Source organism: Tachysurus fulvidraco, chromosome 20 (genome assembly GCF_022655615.1).
Source record: "Tachysurus fulvidraco isolate hzauxx_2018 chromosome 20, HZAU_PFXX_2.0, whole genome shotgun sequence".
Taxonomy (NCBI): Eukaryota; Metazoa; Chordata; class Actinopteri; order Siluriformes; family Bagridae; genus Tachysurus; species Tachysurus fulvidraco.
In genome coordinates this window covers 13,856,500-13,877,353 of record NC_062537.1, presented here as the reverse complement: position 1 = coordinate 13,877,353, position 20,854 = coordinate 13,856,500, and the positions used below count along the sequence as shown (strand labels likewise).

The 20,854-nt window shown below is 40.1% G+C and overlaps 1 protein-coding gene across 15 annotated transcripts in view; it reads left to right on the top strand.

Moving 5' to 3' along the window:
- psd3l (pleckstrin and Sec7 domain containing 3, like) overlaps nucleotides 1–20,854 on the top strand; it is a 109,618-nt gene that overhangs the window by 55,457 nt on the left and 33,307 nt on the right. For all 15 annotated transcript variants that reach the window (XM_047804554.1, XM_047804555.1, XM_027141200.2 and 12 more), the window contains 4 exons: nucleotides 934–1,014; nucleotides 1,912–2,024; nucleotides 2,971–3,029; nucleotides 9,702–9,791. In XM_047804554.1, coding sequence (XP_047660510.1) covers nucleotides 934–1,014; nucleotides 1,912–2,024; nucleotides 2,971–3,029; nucleotides 9,702–9,791 — 343 coding nt within the window. The remainder of the gene's footprint in view (nucleotides 1–933; nucleotides 1,015–1,911; nucleotides 2,025–2,970; nucleotides 3,030–9,701; nucleotides 9,792–20,854) is intronic.

The window sequence follows — 20,854 nt, the reverse complement described above, 5'->3', positions numbered from 1 at the left end:
GCAGCCTCGTCCTGACTTCTCCTTCATGTCTGAGTGGCCTTGTGCTTTAGAGAAAGCATTTCAGTCATGTTTGAGAGAACGCCGTGCGGCTCTGTGCTCTCAGTTGCCAAGGAGACACATTTGTTTAATTTGTAACCCTTTCAGTAGTCATGTCTGGGTAGGTTTATGATTTATTTTATTATTTTTAAAAAATATTTATTTATCTCAGGATTCACCACTTTTTGATTTAAAAAGAATTATGTTAAGTGTATGAGCTTTGATTAAAAATGTAAACAAAATGCAAACCGTTACATGATGAACCCACACTTGGTCTAAAATGCGTTTTTTTTTTTTTATATCCGCCTGCTGGTGTGAGTCAGCTGCACTCTCCCCATTTCTCTCTTTCTCTCACACTCTCTCTCTCTCTCTCTCTCGCTCTCTCACACACATAGACAGTCTCCCATTCTCTCACTCTCTCTCTAACACACACACAGCCTCTTTAGAGGTCTAGAGGACAAAGCCACTCTCCTGTATAGCCATCAGTCCCTTTCCTCCATGCTTGATATCATGGGTTTGATTTGGTGCAGTGGAAGTCTGTGTAGGCGTTTATATAAATCTCTCTCTCTCTCTCTCTCTCTCTCTCACACTCACTCTCTCTCTGTCACTCGTCCGCACTCTTTCGCTTGTTGTCTTGTCTCGTACAAACTCTCTTTCCTCCCTTCTGTCCTTCCCCTTTTATCCAGATTTCTCTCTCTCTCTTTGACTTTTAATAAGCAATAAATTGAAGTCATGACCCGATACACTGTTCATGCAGCCAGCATCACCCTTCAAATAAACAATGGCTTTTTTTTGTATTAATGTCATTTTCCAGCGGTGGAAATAATAAAAAGCCGCCGCTGAGTGGACTTGCTGTGTTTACACCTGATCCAAATCTTTTTGTTTGTCTGCCTACAGCAACGACTTCAGTAAGATGGTTGCCGAAGAGTACCTCACTTTCTTTGAATTCACAGGGATGACGTTGGACCAGTCGCTCAGGTATACACTAGCACACCTCTGCAGTTCTGTAATCATGTGATACTATTGTGCTTACATCCCATCCAGTTTTTTTTTATTACAGCTAATGACCAAAATCACTTAATTATAGCAGCGTTGTAAACAAACGATAAGATGTACTCCGACCAGCCATAAACCACTGACAGGGCGGTGAATAACATTTGATTATTTTGTTGCAAGGTGGGACATGTTAGGCAGCAAGTGAACCGCCAGTTTTTAAAGTGGGCATGCAGGACAAAGGCAAAGCTCAAGGATCTGAGTGACTCTGATGTATTGTGATGACTAGATGCCTGGATAAAAGCATCTCAAAAGCAACGGATCTTGGGAGGTCATTACAAAAGTGGTCCAAGGAAGGACAACTGGTGAACAAGGGACAGGGACACAAGTGCCTAAGGTTCATTGATGCGTGAGGACAAAATTGCTGAAAAATATAATCCTGGCTACGATAGAAAGCCGTCAGAACATACGGTGAATCACAATTTGGTCTTTGTTTATGGGGCTACAGTATGTAGCTGTAGACTGCTCTGAGGATCCATTCTGACCCTTGTTCACCGCCATAAGCTCTGAATCACTTTTTTTTTTCTCTCCACATTTTGTGGACAGGCAGGTGCATGTATGTTACTTATCTGGGTAAGAGATGCACAACGAGAAGACAAGACAGTAGGGACAGCTGTAGGTGATGCTCTGAGATGCGTTCAAATATTATATAAACATATAATATGTTAATATATATAATATATCTTAAATAATTGTTTGTTAAACAACAGCACTTTCTTCTGACCAATCAGAAATTAATTAATCATTGTTGTGATGTATCAGGATTGATTATTGTAATTATTATAAATGGTGATTATTCTCTCGTGTTGTGTTCTTGTTTAGATCCTTTCTCAAAGCTTTTGCACTAATGGGTGAAACCCAGGAACGAGAGCGGGTTTTAATCCACTTTTCTAATAGGTACCATCAATGTAACCCCACCATCCTCACCTCACAAGGTACTACGCTATTTTAAATCCTATTTAAATGTGATCAGAAATGAGTTTTTTGTAAATGCACTTTTATCTAATCCATTTCCTCGTACATTAGAAGGATCCGATTGTGCCGTCATTAGTGACGACGCTAATGATTAGCGAGCAGAGGGTTCGTCTGGACATGAGAAGCCAGTCATTATTTACAACTTTAGATTATTTATCGAGGACCAATTGAGGATTCTGTATTTTGATCTTCACCTGTTAAATTCCCATTTCTCAGCCTCTTCCTTTACACGTAACTGCTTCCTTCCCTCCCACTCAGCCTTTTGATTAGCCGCAGGTCAACTTGACTGTCCCTTGGGGTATTAGCCATTAACTGGGCGTTATCAGGCTCACTCAGCTCAGGTTCATAAACGACAGCTGAAAGACGAGCAGAGGATTAGGAGAAGGGCACACAGAGATAACCTTTCCAACAGTTTGCCCTTTAAACAAGTTAAAATACAAAGAAAACCAGATTTTGGAACAAAGTGTTTTTTCCACTCTGTAGAACATTTAATGAAATCAGCCTTTAATGTCAGCATCTTTGCCTTGTGTATCATTTGTCTATGTTTGATGCTTGAGTGTCATGTCTCCCCCGTAGCAACCGTCTTGGTAACAACAAGCATGTGTGACCAGTAGATGGTAAAAGCTAAAACGGTCTCCTTGTTGCTAAGACTGTTGCCATGGAACTGGCGTTATACTTTGGCCCAGTGGAGAGATGGATGAGATGCATGTTTAAAGGCACTTTGTCACAATTTAAAAATGCAGCATTTAAAAAAAAAAAAAAAAAGTGGAGAAAATTGCATTTTGAAGTACGTGCCCCTAGCTGTGAGTGTTGTAATTGTCCAGCTCGTTCTCCTGCCACCTGAGAACACCATGGCTGAATTAATCATGAAAATATGTTTTTTTTTTTTTTTTTTTTTTTTTACAGATGACGTGCATTGCCTTACATGTGCTTTAATGCTGCTGAACACTGACCTTCATGGACAGGTATGTACCTCACCACTGCACATTAATATTCACGTCACACATCAATACTGGAATCTGTGCTGATTTACACAAACTCACACTGAACATACACCGCCAGCCAGAATCATTCAATGCTATGTGGTGTAAGTTTCGTGTATGCTGTGAAAGTGTATACGAACAAGCGACGGAATGATGGCAATCAAAGCAAAATACTACAAACCGCACCGTGAAAATATCAACAGGAGCTTTAACAGCATCACCATTACAAATGTAGCCTGAGGAGTACAGTTCTAGTAACCAAGACTGCAGCCGAAGGTCGCTAAGCGAAGGGAAAATGTATAGAGACAATAACAATAACAACATTAAGCCAGAAAAAAGGAATTTATTCAGAGCACTGGAAGCGGAAGAAAAAAAACATTGCTCTATAACTCAACTAATATAGCTAGACAATGATCTTAAGTTAGCTAATGTTATAAAGAATGAGCCTAGTAGCTTAAAAATGGGAACACACGCATTTCAGGTCACTATTTAACACCGTTTGTCTTTTTTCCTCTCAAACACTATGCTGACTCAGCAGTTTATAGAGCATCTCACCTGTGATTCCGCTCTGTTGCTTCGGGAATTTTATTGCTTAAAAAAGAGCAGACAGCTTTAAGTAGAATATTAAAGCAAAAGATTGAACTGTCCGACTCTTTTTCTGTTCACTAAGCAGAAGCTTCAGACAAAAGTATCTGCCGAATAAACAGAATTCTAACCTCAGCTCTTTGTGTGAACGAAGGCGGAGTTTAGAGCGACGAGTCCATTTTCATATTAAGCGTGTGGAGGTGGTCAATTCAATCATTAATTCCATTTTAAGTATCGTACAGCTTCATTTTCTCAAAGTTTCCTGACGCTCTGACATGAACGGTCTGCATGATTAAACTTTTATTTATTTATTTTTTTAATTCAAGTCCCTGACGATAAAATATCGTATTCAGGTAGTTAGAATCCTGGTATTATAGGACTGCCAGGGGTGTTGCAAAGACGGCCATCGATCGGAAAGACTTTAAATGTTTACCGCACATCACATCAACCAAAGGATCCATTTCCTATAAATACATTGTTTAAATAGTCTGAAGAATCGGATTTCCTAAGCTGTAACGGTTTTGTTTTAATTTTAGGAAGTAATCCTTTTCCAATCGCTCTTATTGGTTATTCTATCTGTGTAATGAACTCGCAGCCTCAAACACGTTTCTCAGAATAGCTCTTCTCTTTGTGTCCGTAGAGCTTGCTCATGTGTCTTTATGCTCACGGGGTGGCGAATCTCGGTTTTGACGTTTTCTGGCTCCGTCTCAATAGAACACATATGCGCCATCGAGACGCCAATATTTCACGCCCACATCTTGTTAGTTTGCTAGACAGTTGCTTCTGAAAGATTCATGGTAGCGGCCTTCAAACAGGTGCTGAATGTGCTGCGTAAAGTTGTGTGAAATTGGCAAAGCCGTGACTCCTTTGTCAAGACAATTTCCCTCTTCTTACACAGACAAAATTGGACCGGTTTGTGTAAAATAGTGTTAAAATGTTGTGAAAATAATTGGGGGGCTCAGAAAGAAGCATTTTACTGGAAGCCGCCGCTGCTGTCACTCAGCGAGATTGAAACCGGTGTTGATAAGAAGCATAATGTTTCTTAATTACTCTTGCCTTTTGCCTTTGGACAGGGAATTTGATTCCCTGTAGTACAGAGAGGACTTGGCATACTGTGTCCTTTCTGTTTGGATAGTATGTAGCACTGACATTAAGAAAAGTCGCATCAGCCTGCAGCTAGAACATAGTCCACTTAAATATCATTGCACTGGCACGTTCTACATCGATTCAGTAAGGAGGGAAACTTAATGGAGTGTGCTGTTGTTGCAAAATAATCAGCGATACTGTGGTGTCTGTGCTGATTTTACAGTGATACACTTCCTTGTCGTGTTTCAGTCCTCTTATACTGTAGCACAAGCACTTCTTGGATGTTCAGTAAGCACATATAAGTGTTATGGTCAGATGGCCACCGGGTTTTAGCCAGCTAGTTCTATTTAATGTTACAGCCTGAAGACTTTTCTATGTTGTAAAATCTACAGCTTTTTACCCGTTGATTGTTATTGAGCTCTGACATTGGAGACTCCTTGCAAAATGTTAATGTAAAAATGTATAGAAAGTTTCACTTTATCAATTAAGCTTTTCTTCTTTAAATACCGTTTTGTCGTCGTCGTCGTTTTTATCAGGTATAGACACAATAACATTAAGTTGAGCACAATTGTATTTACCGTGTGCTGTGAAGCTGCCATTACTCTCAGAGCTGCTGTTCTACCAATTGACCCACATCAGAATTCATCAGCTGTAGAGTAGAAAAAATGAATAATAATTAAAAGTCCAGAAGTAAATGACATGCTTGTTTTCCTCCACAAAGTGCTATGGTTGTTAATGAAGTCATTTTGACCTTTTTACGGTCAGTTTTATGAGTACAGCATCAAAGGCATTTCTAAATGTGAAGAGCGCAGAGATTTACAAGTGGATCAGAATCAAAGGCAGCAAAGCGGTTTATGTTAGCGATCTGTGCAAAGCTACAGTCAGAACGCAGCACTAAACCATATTAAGTGACGATGTGGAAGATTCACATCCATTCACCAAACTGACGTGAGTGCCTCTTTTTATTCCTTTGGGCTTTAACACAAGCTGAAGTTCAGTTCTGGCGGAATCTCTTTCATACTAGTATGCATCAGAAACAGGCCGCGCGTCACTCTGACATCGTGTGCCAGTCTGAACATTTGTCAGTGCTGTCCACCTACAAACTCGGCTGGTGCTGGCAGAAACTGTAAAGTCACTGGAACAAACACCTTCTGCTCATTATTTTAGTATTCACAGCGACCTGCTCTCTCTAGCCTTTGTCTCTGATGTTAGGAGAAAACATGTAAAAGCACTCAAGCCGGGATCTTATATTTGGACGCTACATTGAGTTTTATTAATAGTAATAACTGTTCAGGACAGCACAGGATGAAATCTATGGGAGAGGAGGTAGTATAAACTGAGCTTTCACTGTCCTTTCACTCGTCCAGGATTAACCGGACTGACTACCGTCATCAATTTTAAGTCTTAATTAACTTGTTAAAGCTCTGTGTGGCTGTAAGAATAATGAAGACTGTACGAATCTCAAACTGCGTAGTGTATTTATAGTGCAGTTGCAGACGCCGTCTTCTCTCCTGCTACCAGACTGGAAGCTGAAGGTCATTCTGCAGAGTATTTTACAGACCTTCATTTCAAAACTAATGTTTTCCAGGTTTGACTTTTCATTTACACTTGGACTGTATATAAGTCTTATCGTTATTGATTAGTTAGTATTTCCATAACTAGATTAGGATATTATTTTCTAGATTAGGATATTATATTCTAGATTAGAAGTTTATTGCAAGCTCAATGGAGATGACTGTGAGGCCATCCTTAAAAATATTCTTGTTTGCTGTAACCCGACCGACCCTGTCAATTTAGGACTGACTCAATTTTTTTCTTTGCTTTAAGTCTGACCGACTTGCCGGTTGTAAATTTGCGTTAAGACCAACCTTTTTTTTTTTTATACTTCAAGCAACTAATACAAAAGCAATAAAATAATAATAACGGGTTCGGGCACCATAATTCCAAAAATTCTAAAAAATTCATTAAAACAGCTCGACACCGCTTTAACTTGGCATGAAGTTCTGGAAAAACGGTGTCCAGCATCAAAATAAGGTTTGCGATGATGACCGGGTTGAAGACCCAGTCAGTGACGTCACGATATGCTAATTTGTTTAAAGTCATACCTACGTAATCACCAAAATTGTACTTTTTTTGTTTGTTTGTTTTTTTACATTGAAACTTGAAAAAAAAATATAGACCTACCTACTGACCCTTTTTTTTTTTTTTTTTTTTAAATACTGTTACTGCAAACCAAAATATTTTTAAGGATGGCCTTATGTAAAATTAGGTATTAGCCTCTTTACTCTGATGTTAAAACATATATAAACAGGTAGAAGGTTTAAGGTTTTACTTTATGATTATTGGATGGTTACATAATCATAGTCATTTCCTGATTAATCCCGTGTTCTCAACATAGTGTTCGATTTCAACTCAACCACTGAGGGGTTAACTATAAGAGCTTGTCTTGAGCCGGGTAAAATGGGAGGGTGGCATCAGAAAGGGCATCCAGTGTAAAATCTGTGCAAAAAAATAATTTGATGATCCTCTTTGGAGACCCCAAACAGCCGAAGGACTACCACAACTATGTAGTCACATCATTCATTCATTCATTCATTTTCTACCGCTTATCCGAACTACCTCGGGTCACAGGGAGCCTGTGCCTATCTCAGGCGTCATCGGGCATCAAGGCAGGATACACCCTGGACGGAGTGCCAACCCATCGCAGGGCACACATACACTCTCTCATTCACTCACACACTACGGGCAATTTTCCAGAGAAGCCAATCAACCCACCATGCATGTCTTTGCACCAGGGGAGGAAACCGGAGTACCCGGAGGAAACCCCCGAGGCACAGGGAGAACATGCAAACTCCACACACACAAGGCGGAGGCGGCAATCGAACCCCCAACCGTGGAGGTGTGAGGCGAACGTGCTAACCACTAAGCCACCGTGCCCCCTTGTAGTCACATCAATTCTAATAATTATGTCCGGTTGTGAATGTAACTTAAACTGATTGCAAAATGTAAACGCATGGTAGGCAAGATTATAAAAACATAGTCAAGCTAAATAGACTCCGCTGTGGCTTTTCGTCCACAGATCAGACAGAACAGCCCTGAACCAAGCTTTATACAGATCATGTTTGTATACCCGAGCAGGAGAAATGCTTAATTCTGTGTCTAGCATCAACGGTAGAAAAGTACAGCATCATGACAAAGCTGTCACTGTTTATTCTGGCTTTATGACGTTTCTTGTGGTTCTGTTTAAAGCATAGAGTAAAGCAGAATTACCTGCTTGCAATGTGCACTTGCTGATTTCAAATAAATTGATTTTTACAGCCATAAAATACACTTATGAGGCCATAGCATAAACAGTTAGTTTTTTTATTTTTTATTCCACATTATTTGTATGAGAGAGAAATAAAGAAAACTATTGCATCTTTACAGGACATGGATGCAGATAAGCAGGTTAAACAATAATAATAATAATAATTACGGACACTTCCAGAAATAAATGTAAACTGCCTTTTTGTAGTCTTCCCCCTTTTTTTTTGCCAAAGCCATGTGATATTCATAGATCATTCATGTTTTTTTCTCACTCTACTCTAAAAGAAATCAATTCTGGAAGTTTGCCTGAATTTTACAATTTCACAAAGATTTTTATCGAATTAAACTTAAGCCAGTTACGCCGTCATAGACCTCCAGTACACCCTTTTACCTCACATTTAGACTATTTACACGCTATAATTCGGATATAATGCCCAGTTTTCAGGAGGATTACTAATTGGGCAAAGAAAGAAAGGATACTGAAATGATGGCAACTGATGCTGGATGAATTGGATGTATTGAAATCTGTCTTGCTCTTGCTGCGTTGTCAGAACATGTTCATTCTCCCAGGTATTTCGACTCTGAATGTCCTGGGGTATGATTTTATTAAGAATTTCTATTAAAAAGAAAATATACATTCACTATTCTGTGTTTATTTAAATAGTGCAGTGCCCTAATATAAATTTCAACTCCGCAATGCCAAACGTTTTGTATTTCTATTGAGGGTGTGTAGCGCTTTTTTTTTTTTTTCTTTTTTCTTTCTTTTTTTTTCTTCGAAAGATAGGTTTGAAAGAAAGAGACCTCTCTGGAATAAAAAAGATCGCCTGCAGACACAGAATGTTCCCAGATGAAAGCATCCGCCTCGCATTTATGATGAGCAGCGCTGGTAGGCGCACACGGTTTCATTGGTGATCATGCCGCACTGTCACATAATCCAACATTATGGTAATCGATTAGTCTCTCGGTGTAACAGATAGCCTGTGCAGTTAGCAGAGCTCTAAAACCTTCCCTGACGTTTCAACAAGCTACACGTAGCGTGCTGTACGGGATCATGCCAATATTATAGAATTACACGCACCAGTCGATACAACTGTCATGATTGTGAAATAAGTGATTTGTGAGTTAATAAATGTCATTTTATTTTGTGAGCATAAAGGAACAAATGTGTGGATCGAGAAATGCTGTATTGCTTTTATACCACAGCGATTTGTCATAGAATGGTTTATATTTCTGTTTAATGTTAATTAACTATTCGTTCCATCACCGTTTTTCTTCCTATATGTTTCTAAGAGAACTGCACATATATTTAAACAACACAAAATAAAAACAACGAATCATCCCATATAATTGCTCATAAGTGATTATGTAAGGATTCTAACGGGTCTAGTCAATGGTTTTCTTTCTGTTGTTCTAATTAGTTCGCAGTAAAATATCGATGTTTTGTTGATACACAACTTTTATGAGCCCAAGAGCGATCGTTTGACATCTGCTGCAGTTTTACAGTTTACAAAATCAGCCCCAATATTGGCGGTCACACCTTATACACAGCAGTTCATTAAGTAAGTTCTCTCAGCTACCAGTAGCTATGGATAACACAGGTTAAATAAGGATGAGCTGGGTGATGCATTACACACGCACTACGTTATCATGGTAATAAATGTGTTCTACAACTTGCAGAATATTGGGAAGAAGATGACGTGCCAGGAATTCATCAACAACCTGGACGGACTGAACGCAGGACAAGATTTCCCCCGAGATCTACTCAAGGTAAGAGAAGCCTACTTGACCACCTGAGCAAATCCATAGACGTGCGGGTGCCACGCGTGAAGTTGTAAAACGACCCGCGGCATGATGGAATGGCTGAATAAGGATGGACGTGGCGCTAATCTTCTAGCGTCGCTGTTTGAAACGAGAGCTTGTGGACCTGGTAATTCAAACCACTATTTTGGTCCACCTGATCTCTGTGGCTTTAGAGTAGGACTCTCCTTGTCCATTCATGCAGCATCCACCTGATAATTGTACACCCGATATATATCTTGTGACTTATAACCTAAGCACAAAACCATCTGAGATTAATTAGTGCTGCGTAGAGGCTGTCACTGAGAACAAAAGCAGAGGTCTCGGGGCAGTGACTTGAAATGACTCGTCAGATTACTGATGAGGACTGGGATCGATTACGGTACATATTTACGTAGCTCTGGATGTGTGTATATGTGTGTGTGCGCGTGTGTGTGAGCTTTATGGAAAAAAAGGAATAGTAAAAAGCAGAAATTGCTCACACCCTGCCTGAGAGTGCGTGAGGTGTGAGTGACTAATCCCTGTGTATTGCTCTATGGTGGGTAATCACTTTAGATTATTGTTCCGTTCCGGCCGTAATTGAGATTGCTTTTTGAGAATACTTGACATTTCTTCCAGGTGCTCACAGGTGAGAAATGCACTTCTCTTCCCTGCTGAGATGAAAAACATGACTTATTCCTTTATTTCTTTTTTACCATTGGATGTCTGTGTATGTGCAGCCCTTCAGCCAGAAAATCCTTTTACATGGTCACTCTGACACGTCCAGTGCTGCCACGTTAGCTGAAGCCAAAGCTTAGTCGTGCATTGGCAGGCCGGAACACAGCCGTATTGGGCATAAGCTCTGCAACCCGAGGAAAGCGGAAATGAATTTGCTCTGCCAAGAACCACTTCTCAGACTTAAATAATCCCCCCCTGTGTCTCCCGCTTCCTCCAGCACCTCCTCCTCTTCCTCACCCCCCACACTTTTAATAAAACGAAGATACCTTATCCCTGCAGCAAATTCAGCTCCAGGTCTACAGCGGGGCGATCACTCGGGCTTGATCCGGGCTCGGCCAAAAGAAGAGACGGTGACATCATCCATCTAAGTGGAACAGCATTGCTGTGCTTGTCATGATGCACCTACGTTGCCAGTTTGGCTTTACTCGTTGCTTTTATAAGCTTTTCATTACTTGCTCTATGGAGGTCTTTCTGGACTCCAGTTCATTGGCTTACAGTTTTAATTAGAGCAGAGAGCTGCTTTTAGTATCCTTTTAATTAAATAAGATATCAGAATGTCTCAGTTTAAGTCAGAGATTCTGCCACTTCGGATTTTAATAGCCAGCATCAATCAGTTTGAGTCGAGCGGGATCGATATCGGCATCTTCAACAAGCCTAGCGGCGTTGTATTTATTGCTAGCCAACTGAACAATAATGACAGGATCGATCTTTGCTTTGCACTATGACGAAAGCTTGTTGACTACCAACTTCGAGTCGTTTACACTAACTCAAGATTCCATTTTTTTTGAATAACCCTAATCCATTATGTACAGAGAAATCAGCAGCATAGACTCTTAATGTTGTGACTGATGACTTTTTCCTTTCAAGCTTCAAGCTTGGTTGGTTTTTTTTTTTTTTTTCTCATCACAGCAACAAAACCAACGAAAAAAACAAACAAACAAGAAAACAGACTGATCTGCTGATTTCCATTTTCTTTATACTGTTTTTCACTTTAAATGGCACACCAGGGGCTGTGCTTTATATAGATTCATGCAGTTTATTTTTCCCATTTAGCTGTTGTTGTTTTAAGTAAGCACTTTGAGGCCCATATATAAATCTTATTCTCGTGCCTAGATCATATCCGTATAACCGTTACAGAGAGCAATGCATAATGCTGAAAGCTCCTAATGCATTTCTTATTTGTCCAGTCACTGCTGCTGTGATGATGTCTGCAAGCATAGCCATGGGATTTTCATTACGTTAGCACCGATTTATCTCGCCAGACTTGTTTGACACACTCAGAACTTTATATACAGGCATACAGGGCCAGAAATGATGCATCACTGTGATGTATCTGTGGCATGTGTAAGGCTCAGCTAGTGCATCTATATCTACATGTCTCTTGGCCAAAAATTGCTTGCTTAGGGTTTAGCACGGTTTCTTGTACCTACAGGGATGGGGATTCGATTCCTGCCCCTTTCCATGTGTCTGTGTGGAGTTTGCATTTTCTCCCAGTTCTCCCAGCGCTTCAGATACTTTGCTTTTCTTCCCCAGTCCAAAGACTTGTGTTGTAGGTTTATTGCTGTTTCTAAATTGTCCATTGTGTGTGTGTGTGTGTGTGTGTGTGATTATACCATGTGATGGGTTGGCACTTCGTCCAGGTTCTCGCATGCCTTGTGCGACAGCCCCTCAGGGATAGACTCGGGTCTCCCTGCAACACTGTAGGATAAGTACTACAGAAAATGGATGGATGGCTGGCATTCAGCTCTGATTAGGTCATTTCTGCTGGCCATGATTGCTTTGTGCTAATTATTGAAGTGTGTTTTCACTTCATACGTCGGTGACAGACCCTTAGAGCAGCCATTCTTTTGTAAAAACGACTTATTTATAACATGTACTGCTTTGCCATACAAGTCATAGGACCATTCTTTCATTCTGACTCCTGCTAATTAATCAGTGACATTTTTCAGGTTTTCATGGCCGATCGTCTGTATCACTTATTTTGTATGAGCGCAGCCTTTTTATTTAACTGTGTAACTGGAAAAGTGAAGCTCAGCTGGAATATGTATTTATTTGAGGAGTACACCCCTCACGTTTTTGTAAATATTTTATTACATCTGATAACACTGAAGAATTGACACTTTGCTGGACAGCATTTGGACTAGGGCTGGGTGATAAATCGATTTTATCGATTAACTCTAATGTGTAGTTTACGTCGACTTGTTTGAATGACAATCGGTTTTCTCTTTAACATCCACTGACGCTCCCCTCGGGGCTCCCGTAGTTTCAAATGGGCTCAGCCCTCCCCCCGCGCGTTTGCCATAGAGATACACAAACAACATGGCAGCGAGCAGGGAAGAACTCGTACGACTAATTTACTGCAGCACCTTAAACAGAGGCATGCTGTCGAGTGGGAGGGATGTTGCGCCCTGCGAAATGAAAAAGTCATCGGCAGCACAAGCAAACTGCCAAAAAACAACCTACCGTCTTAGAAACATTTACAAACTGTATCCAGTATGATAATAAGGGGCCCGTTGGAAAGCGATCACGGATGCAGTGAATTCCTGTTATACGCATCAACAAACATTATACTCTGTTGTGTATAGCGTAAGAAATGAAACATAACACAGCCTGGAGGTGTGTTTGGGGTCATTGTCCTGTTGAAAAGGTGGTGTGTCCAAAGTTTTGGTCTGTAGTGTGTGTGTGTGTGTGTATAAAGAGAGAGAGAGAGAGATAGATAGATAGATAGATAGATAGATAGATAGATAGATAGATAGATAGATAGATAGATAGAGAAAATCGATTTAATTTTTTATTTAGGGGTGTACTTACTTTTGTGGCCAGCGGTTTAGACATTAATGGCTTTGGGTTGAGTTATTTTGAGCGGACAGCAATTTACACCATTATACAAGTTGTACACTCAGTACTTTACATTGTAGCACAGTGTCATTTCTTCAGTCTTGTCACATGAAAAGATGTAATATTTTAAAAAAATGTGAGGGGTGTACTCATTTCTGTGAACTATATTGTGTGTGTGTGTGTGTGTGTGTGTGTGTGTATGTGTATGTATATATATATATATATATATATATATATATATATATATATATATATATATAATATATTATATATTTCACTGGACTCTCATTAGAGTGCCTTTTCCTTTTAACCAATGCAGCTGCACACTGGATGTTATTTTTTTTTCCGTGTCATCCTGTGTTAACTGGAGTCTGTCGTCATCTCTCGAACTGGCCGTCTGCCACTGAGAACACATTTCGTCCCTTGTGATGTTTATGAACATTAACAGACCTGCGTGTGCATGATCTTATGCATTGTGCCGCTCCCATTTGATCGGCTGATTGGGAAGGTGCATTCATTTGCACTTTCACAGGAAAACATCCGTTTCACTTGTTTTCTGCCAGTACAAACCAGCATAAAAGGGTTTGATCAACTTTATAAGATGGACCGTTTTATTACTTTCCTGAAATGTACAATATATATGTGCTCTAATGTTGGAGCTGAATTGGTTAATTCTTCTGTTTTATCTTGAAATAGGGCACAGACTTTTTCTCTTTTTTTTTTGACCTCTGGCAGAAAGTATTTTCTGTTAGATGAGCATCCTGCCTAAGTGAGTCATTGAAAATGGCAGCTTTTAAGTTGGACTCGGTCCATTTTAACCCTCTTATCTCTGGATGTGCTTCACTACCTCTCAGCTTTGGATTCTCAAACGTGTGTGTGTGTGTGTGTGCTCTTAAATTAATTAACCTGGCTGTGCTCCATTTAAGTATTTAAGCATCGTCAGTTAAGTAGAAGGAGTCCGGCATTACTGGTCCTCACTAACCAGTTTCTAGCATGACACAGCAGGTCTTGTGAGGTGGTGTGACGCTGTGCCGCAACGTGAAGCAGACGGACAGTAATGTGTTGTGATTTGTGTGTCCTCTGCGAGAGTCAGAGCATAAGCAGCTGTTAAACTGCCACTCCTTCCTCTGTAACGTCCCTCGTGTTTCTCTTCAAGGAAACAGACAACCGAGCCGATGCAGTTTCTCACCAGCGGTGCAGATCGTAGACCTACGGAGTTAAGTTGTTTTACAACTTCAGACTTCTTTCCACGAAGCAGCTTTACAGAAATAGAAAATATCAAAATAAGAGTGTAAACAGTCAAAGATTCGTAAAACAACACAAATCTCAGTACATTATTTGGCACACCAGTATTTTACATGCTTATAACTATGTTGTCGCTATAAACTAGAAACAGAAGAAGAGTTTTTGGAAGAGTAGATGAATTTACTCTCTTACTATTTGAGTCATTCCTGCAGCAACATTATTTGGTGTGTAGATTTTTTTTTTTTTTTAATAATTTTCTTTTTTCTATTTAAAGGTGGGGTGTACGATGTTTGAAAGCCAATGTTGACATTTGAAATAACCAAAACAAACACGCCCCTAACCCAAATGGGTCCCACCCCTGTATTGATAGCTCCGCCTCCACATACATACGTAACCCAGGCAACTAATGGAAAGAAATGTGTCTTTATCATAGCTGAAGGGAAGAACAATACGATTGCAGATAAACAAAAAAAAAATGACACACAAGCATCATCATGCAAAGGACGGCATATATTAGTTCTGTGAAACAAAGCAAAACCAACGTTACTCACCTATGGAGAAGGAAAAATGCAACCTCAGCGACCTTCCTGCTTTTTCAGTTCTCTCCAGCACTGGAAAGCTGATCCTATATCAACACGGGTGCTACTTCTTGCCTTATCGTAAGCCTTTCTTTTTATCCTCCATGTCAATGTTTTCAACTACTTTCTGCTAATGTCACACACGTGCACTGAACACTCTCTCTGCCACATATTGACAAGACACGCCCCTTTCTGCTCATTGGCTACACGTTTGTTTTGTTTGTCGGCCCGACTCAGCTTTCTGAAGCATTTCTCCAACATCGTACACCCCACCTTTAATATCGTCATATGTAGCTGAGAAGAATAAAGAAAAAGAAACACTTTGAACTCAGTTTAGAAAGCAGGGAGTGTCATTGATAAGAAAAGTAAATATACCTTTACTATTTTACTTGTACTAAAATAATATAACCAAATCCTAAGGACACCCAGAACTGACCATTTTTAACTTGTTAGCTTATTGTACATGACACATCCGTGACAAAGGAAAAGCAAACGGGAAAATTGTAAATGCACTAAAATGCACTGAATTTTTTCTTTACTGACTTTTGACTGTAGAGTCAAATTTAGTTGTGCAAAACATGAATTCCCACTGTGAGGTGAGGGAACACAGTCATCAATGCGTCCATTCATGACCGCTCATATAGGATTGGAGACATTTTTAGAAATTCGGCTGTAATTTCCATCCTTGGGCTTCATCTCCCTCTCCATTTAATGAGTGTTCTGGGAGTTGCGAGTTTGTTTTGGAACAATCCCCTTTTCTCATTCAAATCTTTTGGATAAATGGCCCACTCGTTATTTCTCCTGAAATAAATTACAATTTTAATTTTGAAAAAAGAAAAAAAAAACGAAAAGAGAGAGGAATTGCATTTGAATTTCACATTGTCTTAAAGCATGTGGGTTTTTAGCTGCTTATCGTGTAGGATTTGAGCTGCTGCGTTTCAAATGTTCAATGTTCACTTAGACATGTCTTATTCTCTCATTCTGGCTGCTGCGGTAAAGGCAAGGTCTTTTTTTTTTTTTTTACAACTCTCTATTCAGATATCACAGACCATGCAGACAACAGCAAGCCATTAGTCTCCTTCAAGCAAAACTTGGATTAACTCGTGTTTATGTCCTCCTCACTTATATTCAAGCCCACAGTGCGACCTGAAGAAGCCAGTTCAGAAAAGCTCGGTACACAATCCTTTTAGCTTCTTTTATTTATATTTTTCCTCTATGTAACTATGACATTAGAAGGATTTCCAGTGCACAGAAATGTAAAAAAAGAGACAGCCGTGCTTTTCTGTAAGATTTATAGTTTGTCTCTGGGTCCAGATGAATGAAGAAACACAATGTGATGAAGTAGATAGTGACCGATAAGAAGAACAGCTGCAGATCAGAAGCTTCGGGGGGGGGGGGGTTGGTAGTTTCCATAAATCTAGTTCTACATCTAAAACGTGCTTTCTTTGCTTCTGCTAAATTTAATTGAAACAAGTTTCCATTTGGCGGTTATATAGGCTTGGAGGTTCGCACGTTTGACTCATACCACTGGGGTTGTTGGTTTGAATCCCACCTCCTCTGTGTGTGTGTGTGGAGGAACCCTCCTCATGCCTCGGGGGTTTCCTCCAGGTACTCAGGTTTCCTCTCCAGTCCAAAGACATGTTATGGGCTGGTTGGTGTCTCTTAATTGTCCAGTGTGTGTGTGTGTGCACTTGCATCTTGTCCATGGTGTACCCTGCCTCAAGTCTCCTGGGATAGGCTCTAGGTTCCCTGTGACTCTGTGGGAATAGCGGTGTAGGGAATGGATTGATGTTACGGACGTTTTTATTTACTAGTTTGATTTATGAAGTGCGATTGTGAGTTTTAATGTGATTTTATAAAATTTCTTGAGGACGTGGGCCCCGCCTAGCACGTAATCTCACTTCCTCACAGAGACTACCTGAGTTTGGGTGAGCGCATGGTCCAGCTTTATTCAGGGCTGTAAAAAGGACGTGATTTAATAAAAACAAATGATGTGTAACTAAAGTCATTCAGGTGGAACTCCTCATATCTATTTGATTTAGGTAAATATTTTCTATTAAACCTTTTTAACTCGCTAATAAAATGTTTTGGGGTTTTTTTTGGTCTTTTATTACCTTCAAAAGATAAAATGGACACTGACAGATGATGAAAGTTATAAAATTAAACCCTGGCAATTCTCCATAATTCTGAGATATGATGCATGTGCTGCATTTTATCTATGCACCTGTCTGCAGTTTGCGGTGATAATCGAATGTCCCGTGTTGGGATTAATATCGGACCCGCGCCAGAGCGTAAGCGCTGATTCGGCGGCAGAGCTTATTAAGCTTCTATTACCTCAGCATGTTGCCATGGTGACTGTAGTGTAAAAGTTTCATTCTAGCTAACGTGTTTACATACCATAGCAGTTTCTATATGCCACTGAAGAATGATCCAGATCGATTACAGGCGTCAGCCAGTGTAGAAAGATCTTCTATACAGAATAGCACAAGTAAGTTAAAGCCTTTAATGGTCTCTAACCATTTTCACACCATTTGAGAAGCTTTTGGATTTTGTAATAAACAGCCCACATCCTTGCCAGTTCCAACTGCGCCAGATTGCCTGGGTAAATCCTTACCCATTCTTCCTCGTATACCTTGTTGCTCTTCGGACCAGATCTCCATGAAGATCACCAAACCATCTTCGCTTTCACATAGCAGACTTTTTCATAGCTTCTATTCTCATAAGGCTACAGATGGTCCAATGGTTCTAATATTTTTTTTACAGTCTTCCTCAGGAACAAGGCATTCAGTCGTCCGAACAACACCCATTAAACTGAAAGCAGGTTTCTTGTGTTCGACATGATTGTGGTGCTCTGACTTCTGCCCACAGGGTTTGACTTTGATTCCTACTTGACAAGATTTTGGCAGCTCCGGATATTTATTGTGGCTGGTAAACAAACACACGCATACTGTACAGTGCAGGTGATTTTAGATGCACCACAAAACAGGTTTTGATGCCGATGATGATCATAAATCGATAAAGCATGTTATACCCAGAGCAAACTCAAACAAGGACGTTACGACTTTGCATAAACTGTCTTTCTCTTTCTAAGTCTAATCGGGTAACAAGCAGCTGGTGCCTGGGAACGTGTGGCGGACAAGTGAAGCAATATATGCAGTGTATTAATAAAAGCTTAAAGCAACAGCGTTCACCAGTCACACAGCGTTAGCTCCTACTCCTAATCCTGGCTAGTGGTCAAGTGATTCTTTGTATCTTGTTTCCATGAACAACAAAGGGCAAATGATGACCTTTTCAGATATCACAGTCACGACTGGCTGCCTTGCTGCCCTGTAATCAGAGCCTCATCACTGCCATCACCGTAACGAGTTTTTTTCTATTTTGATCTGACCTATTTGGCAGCTGTTAAAAAGTGACGATGGCAAACAGAAGCCGTGGTCGCTTCATTATGCATTTGAAATAAATGGGATTTCAGAGCAAAACCGAGTAAGGAGCTTCCAACACACCGGAGTAACCCGACCGCTGCCAGATGTCGAACACTGCTTAATTAGAGACGAGTCAGTAATGAAGAGTAATACACAAATCACGGACTGTCACACGTAAACAGACCCAGGTTTGACTTGCATCGTCTGACATGTTTAACAAATAGTACTCATAGAGGAGGTGAGTTTAGGGATGCATGGGTAAACAAATTGGTGGCCAAGACGCCTGGGACAAGTGGAGGCATGGCATGGATTTTACTTTGAGACTTAGTCATTTTTATACTTCATGCGCTCCATGTCCTACGTCTGCTGCACTACAGCTGCTTAAAGCCTGAACTGTGAGAGAAGTGTGACCTACACCTTAAACCACGACCACCAGCCAGTTTGACTTCTTTTTTTACACGTTTTGAGTCGGTGGTGTCATTCACCACTGATTATTCTGTCGTTACTAATAGCTTCTTGTAGCAGCTCACTTGAGTCTATTTTTGTAGTTTTACTTTATTTATCTGTAATCATCTGTATGTTTCAGCACACCTAGTATCTCTGTAATGCTCGTTAGTTAGACACCTTATTTTGCTTTTACTCTGTCAGTAACTCTGTAAAAGGTGTTAAATAATCAATGTTCTAAACAGACACAATGTGCTTTCAACACCTTGATTAAAATTAATTGCTTTTTGTTGCTTTTGCTGTGTTGCATCTCACAGGATAAAACACTCTGCATGGAGTTTTTGTCCACTCGTTCGGATTTATTAAGGCTGGAAGTATTTCCTAAATTTGTCATTGCATGCTCATGAAGCACCGGTGCTCTTTTTAGCACCGCAGTACACGGCAGTAATTATTCAGAAGACCGGCAATCGAGTTTGAAAAGAGATAACACGCTTTCATTTGTATTCACTCGCCCGAGAAACATGTTGCCTGCCAGGTCAGATTATTAAGATTTAATCGAAGAAGAAGAAGAGAAAAAAAACAATTGGTGCTTCACTTTCTGGCCTTAATTTGTTTTCAGTGTAATAGATCTTCTTCTCAAAGCTCTTCAGCTTTCCTTCTGCTGTCTTGGGAGTTCTTGAGTTACTTTACAATCACATACACTGGCACAATCACAAGGACATTCTTAATTAGTATCAAACTACATTTGATCTAACATTAAACATGTTTTCCGGGAGTGAATTCCAGAGACGAGAAGCAGTCTTTAGTGCGCATGGTGGTTAAACCGGCAGGAGGTGTAATAAAGAGCCTAGATGAGGAAGAGCGGAGAGTACGGGAGGGAGCGTAGAACTGTATGAGATCTGCGAGGTACGGTGGAACAAGATTATCAAGAGCTTTAAAAGTGAGGAGAAGAATCTTAAAATCAATGCGGTGTTTAATTGCGAGCACAGACAGGATCTACCCAGTGATCATATAGTATTCCTATTAAAAAGAAATCAACAAACGTGTTGACGTTTTCAGTTTTAGTGAAATATTTTTGACTCAACATGTCGAGCTCTTTTTACCGGATTACCAGCAAGGCAAAAAACATGATTACTTTGTTTTTATTTCTTGAACTGGTGATCAGTTTTATCAGGAGGTTAAAGAGCACTCGACCACTCTGTGCCTTTCTAAAAAGCTGACCTCGACTGTGAGCAAAATACACTGGAAGCGTCACTTTGAAATTCAGCCATGTTACATATAATATACTGTATGTGCTGGAGCTCGAGGGGGAAAATAAACAGTAAGCTTTCTTCAAATATATATGGTGCTTGACGGCCTACATCGTCCTCCTACTCTGTGTTTCTTTACCGTTATCATATTATATATTATATATGTTTGGTTGGGAAGAAATTCCTCAGCAGGAAACATCTCTGGGCTTCACTAAAGAGTTTATATCAGCGCTCAGAGCAAGCAATCTAGTGAAGCACTCAAATATTGATAGTCTTGTTAACTTGACAAATCAGCAGCATAGTCACTGTAAGTTAAATCTTTCATTCGTTTGACTCGGCTGACAAGTCGAAAAGACTTCAGGCAAGACCTCCATTCCTGAGAACTTAATCTGCGTCATAAGCGCTCATATCCAGAGTAAAACAAAAACCCAGGAGCTTTCTCTGCACGGCTCTTTGGGGCAGATCTCTACATATACTGTGATGATAGAAAATACAAAGAGGTTTAAAAGTCATAAGTGTGTGATGGTCAGATTTGGCAA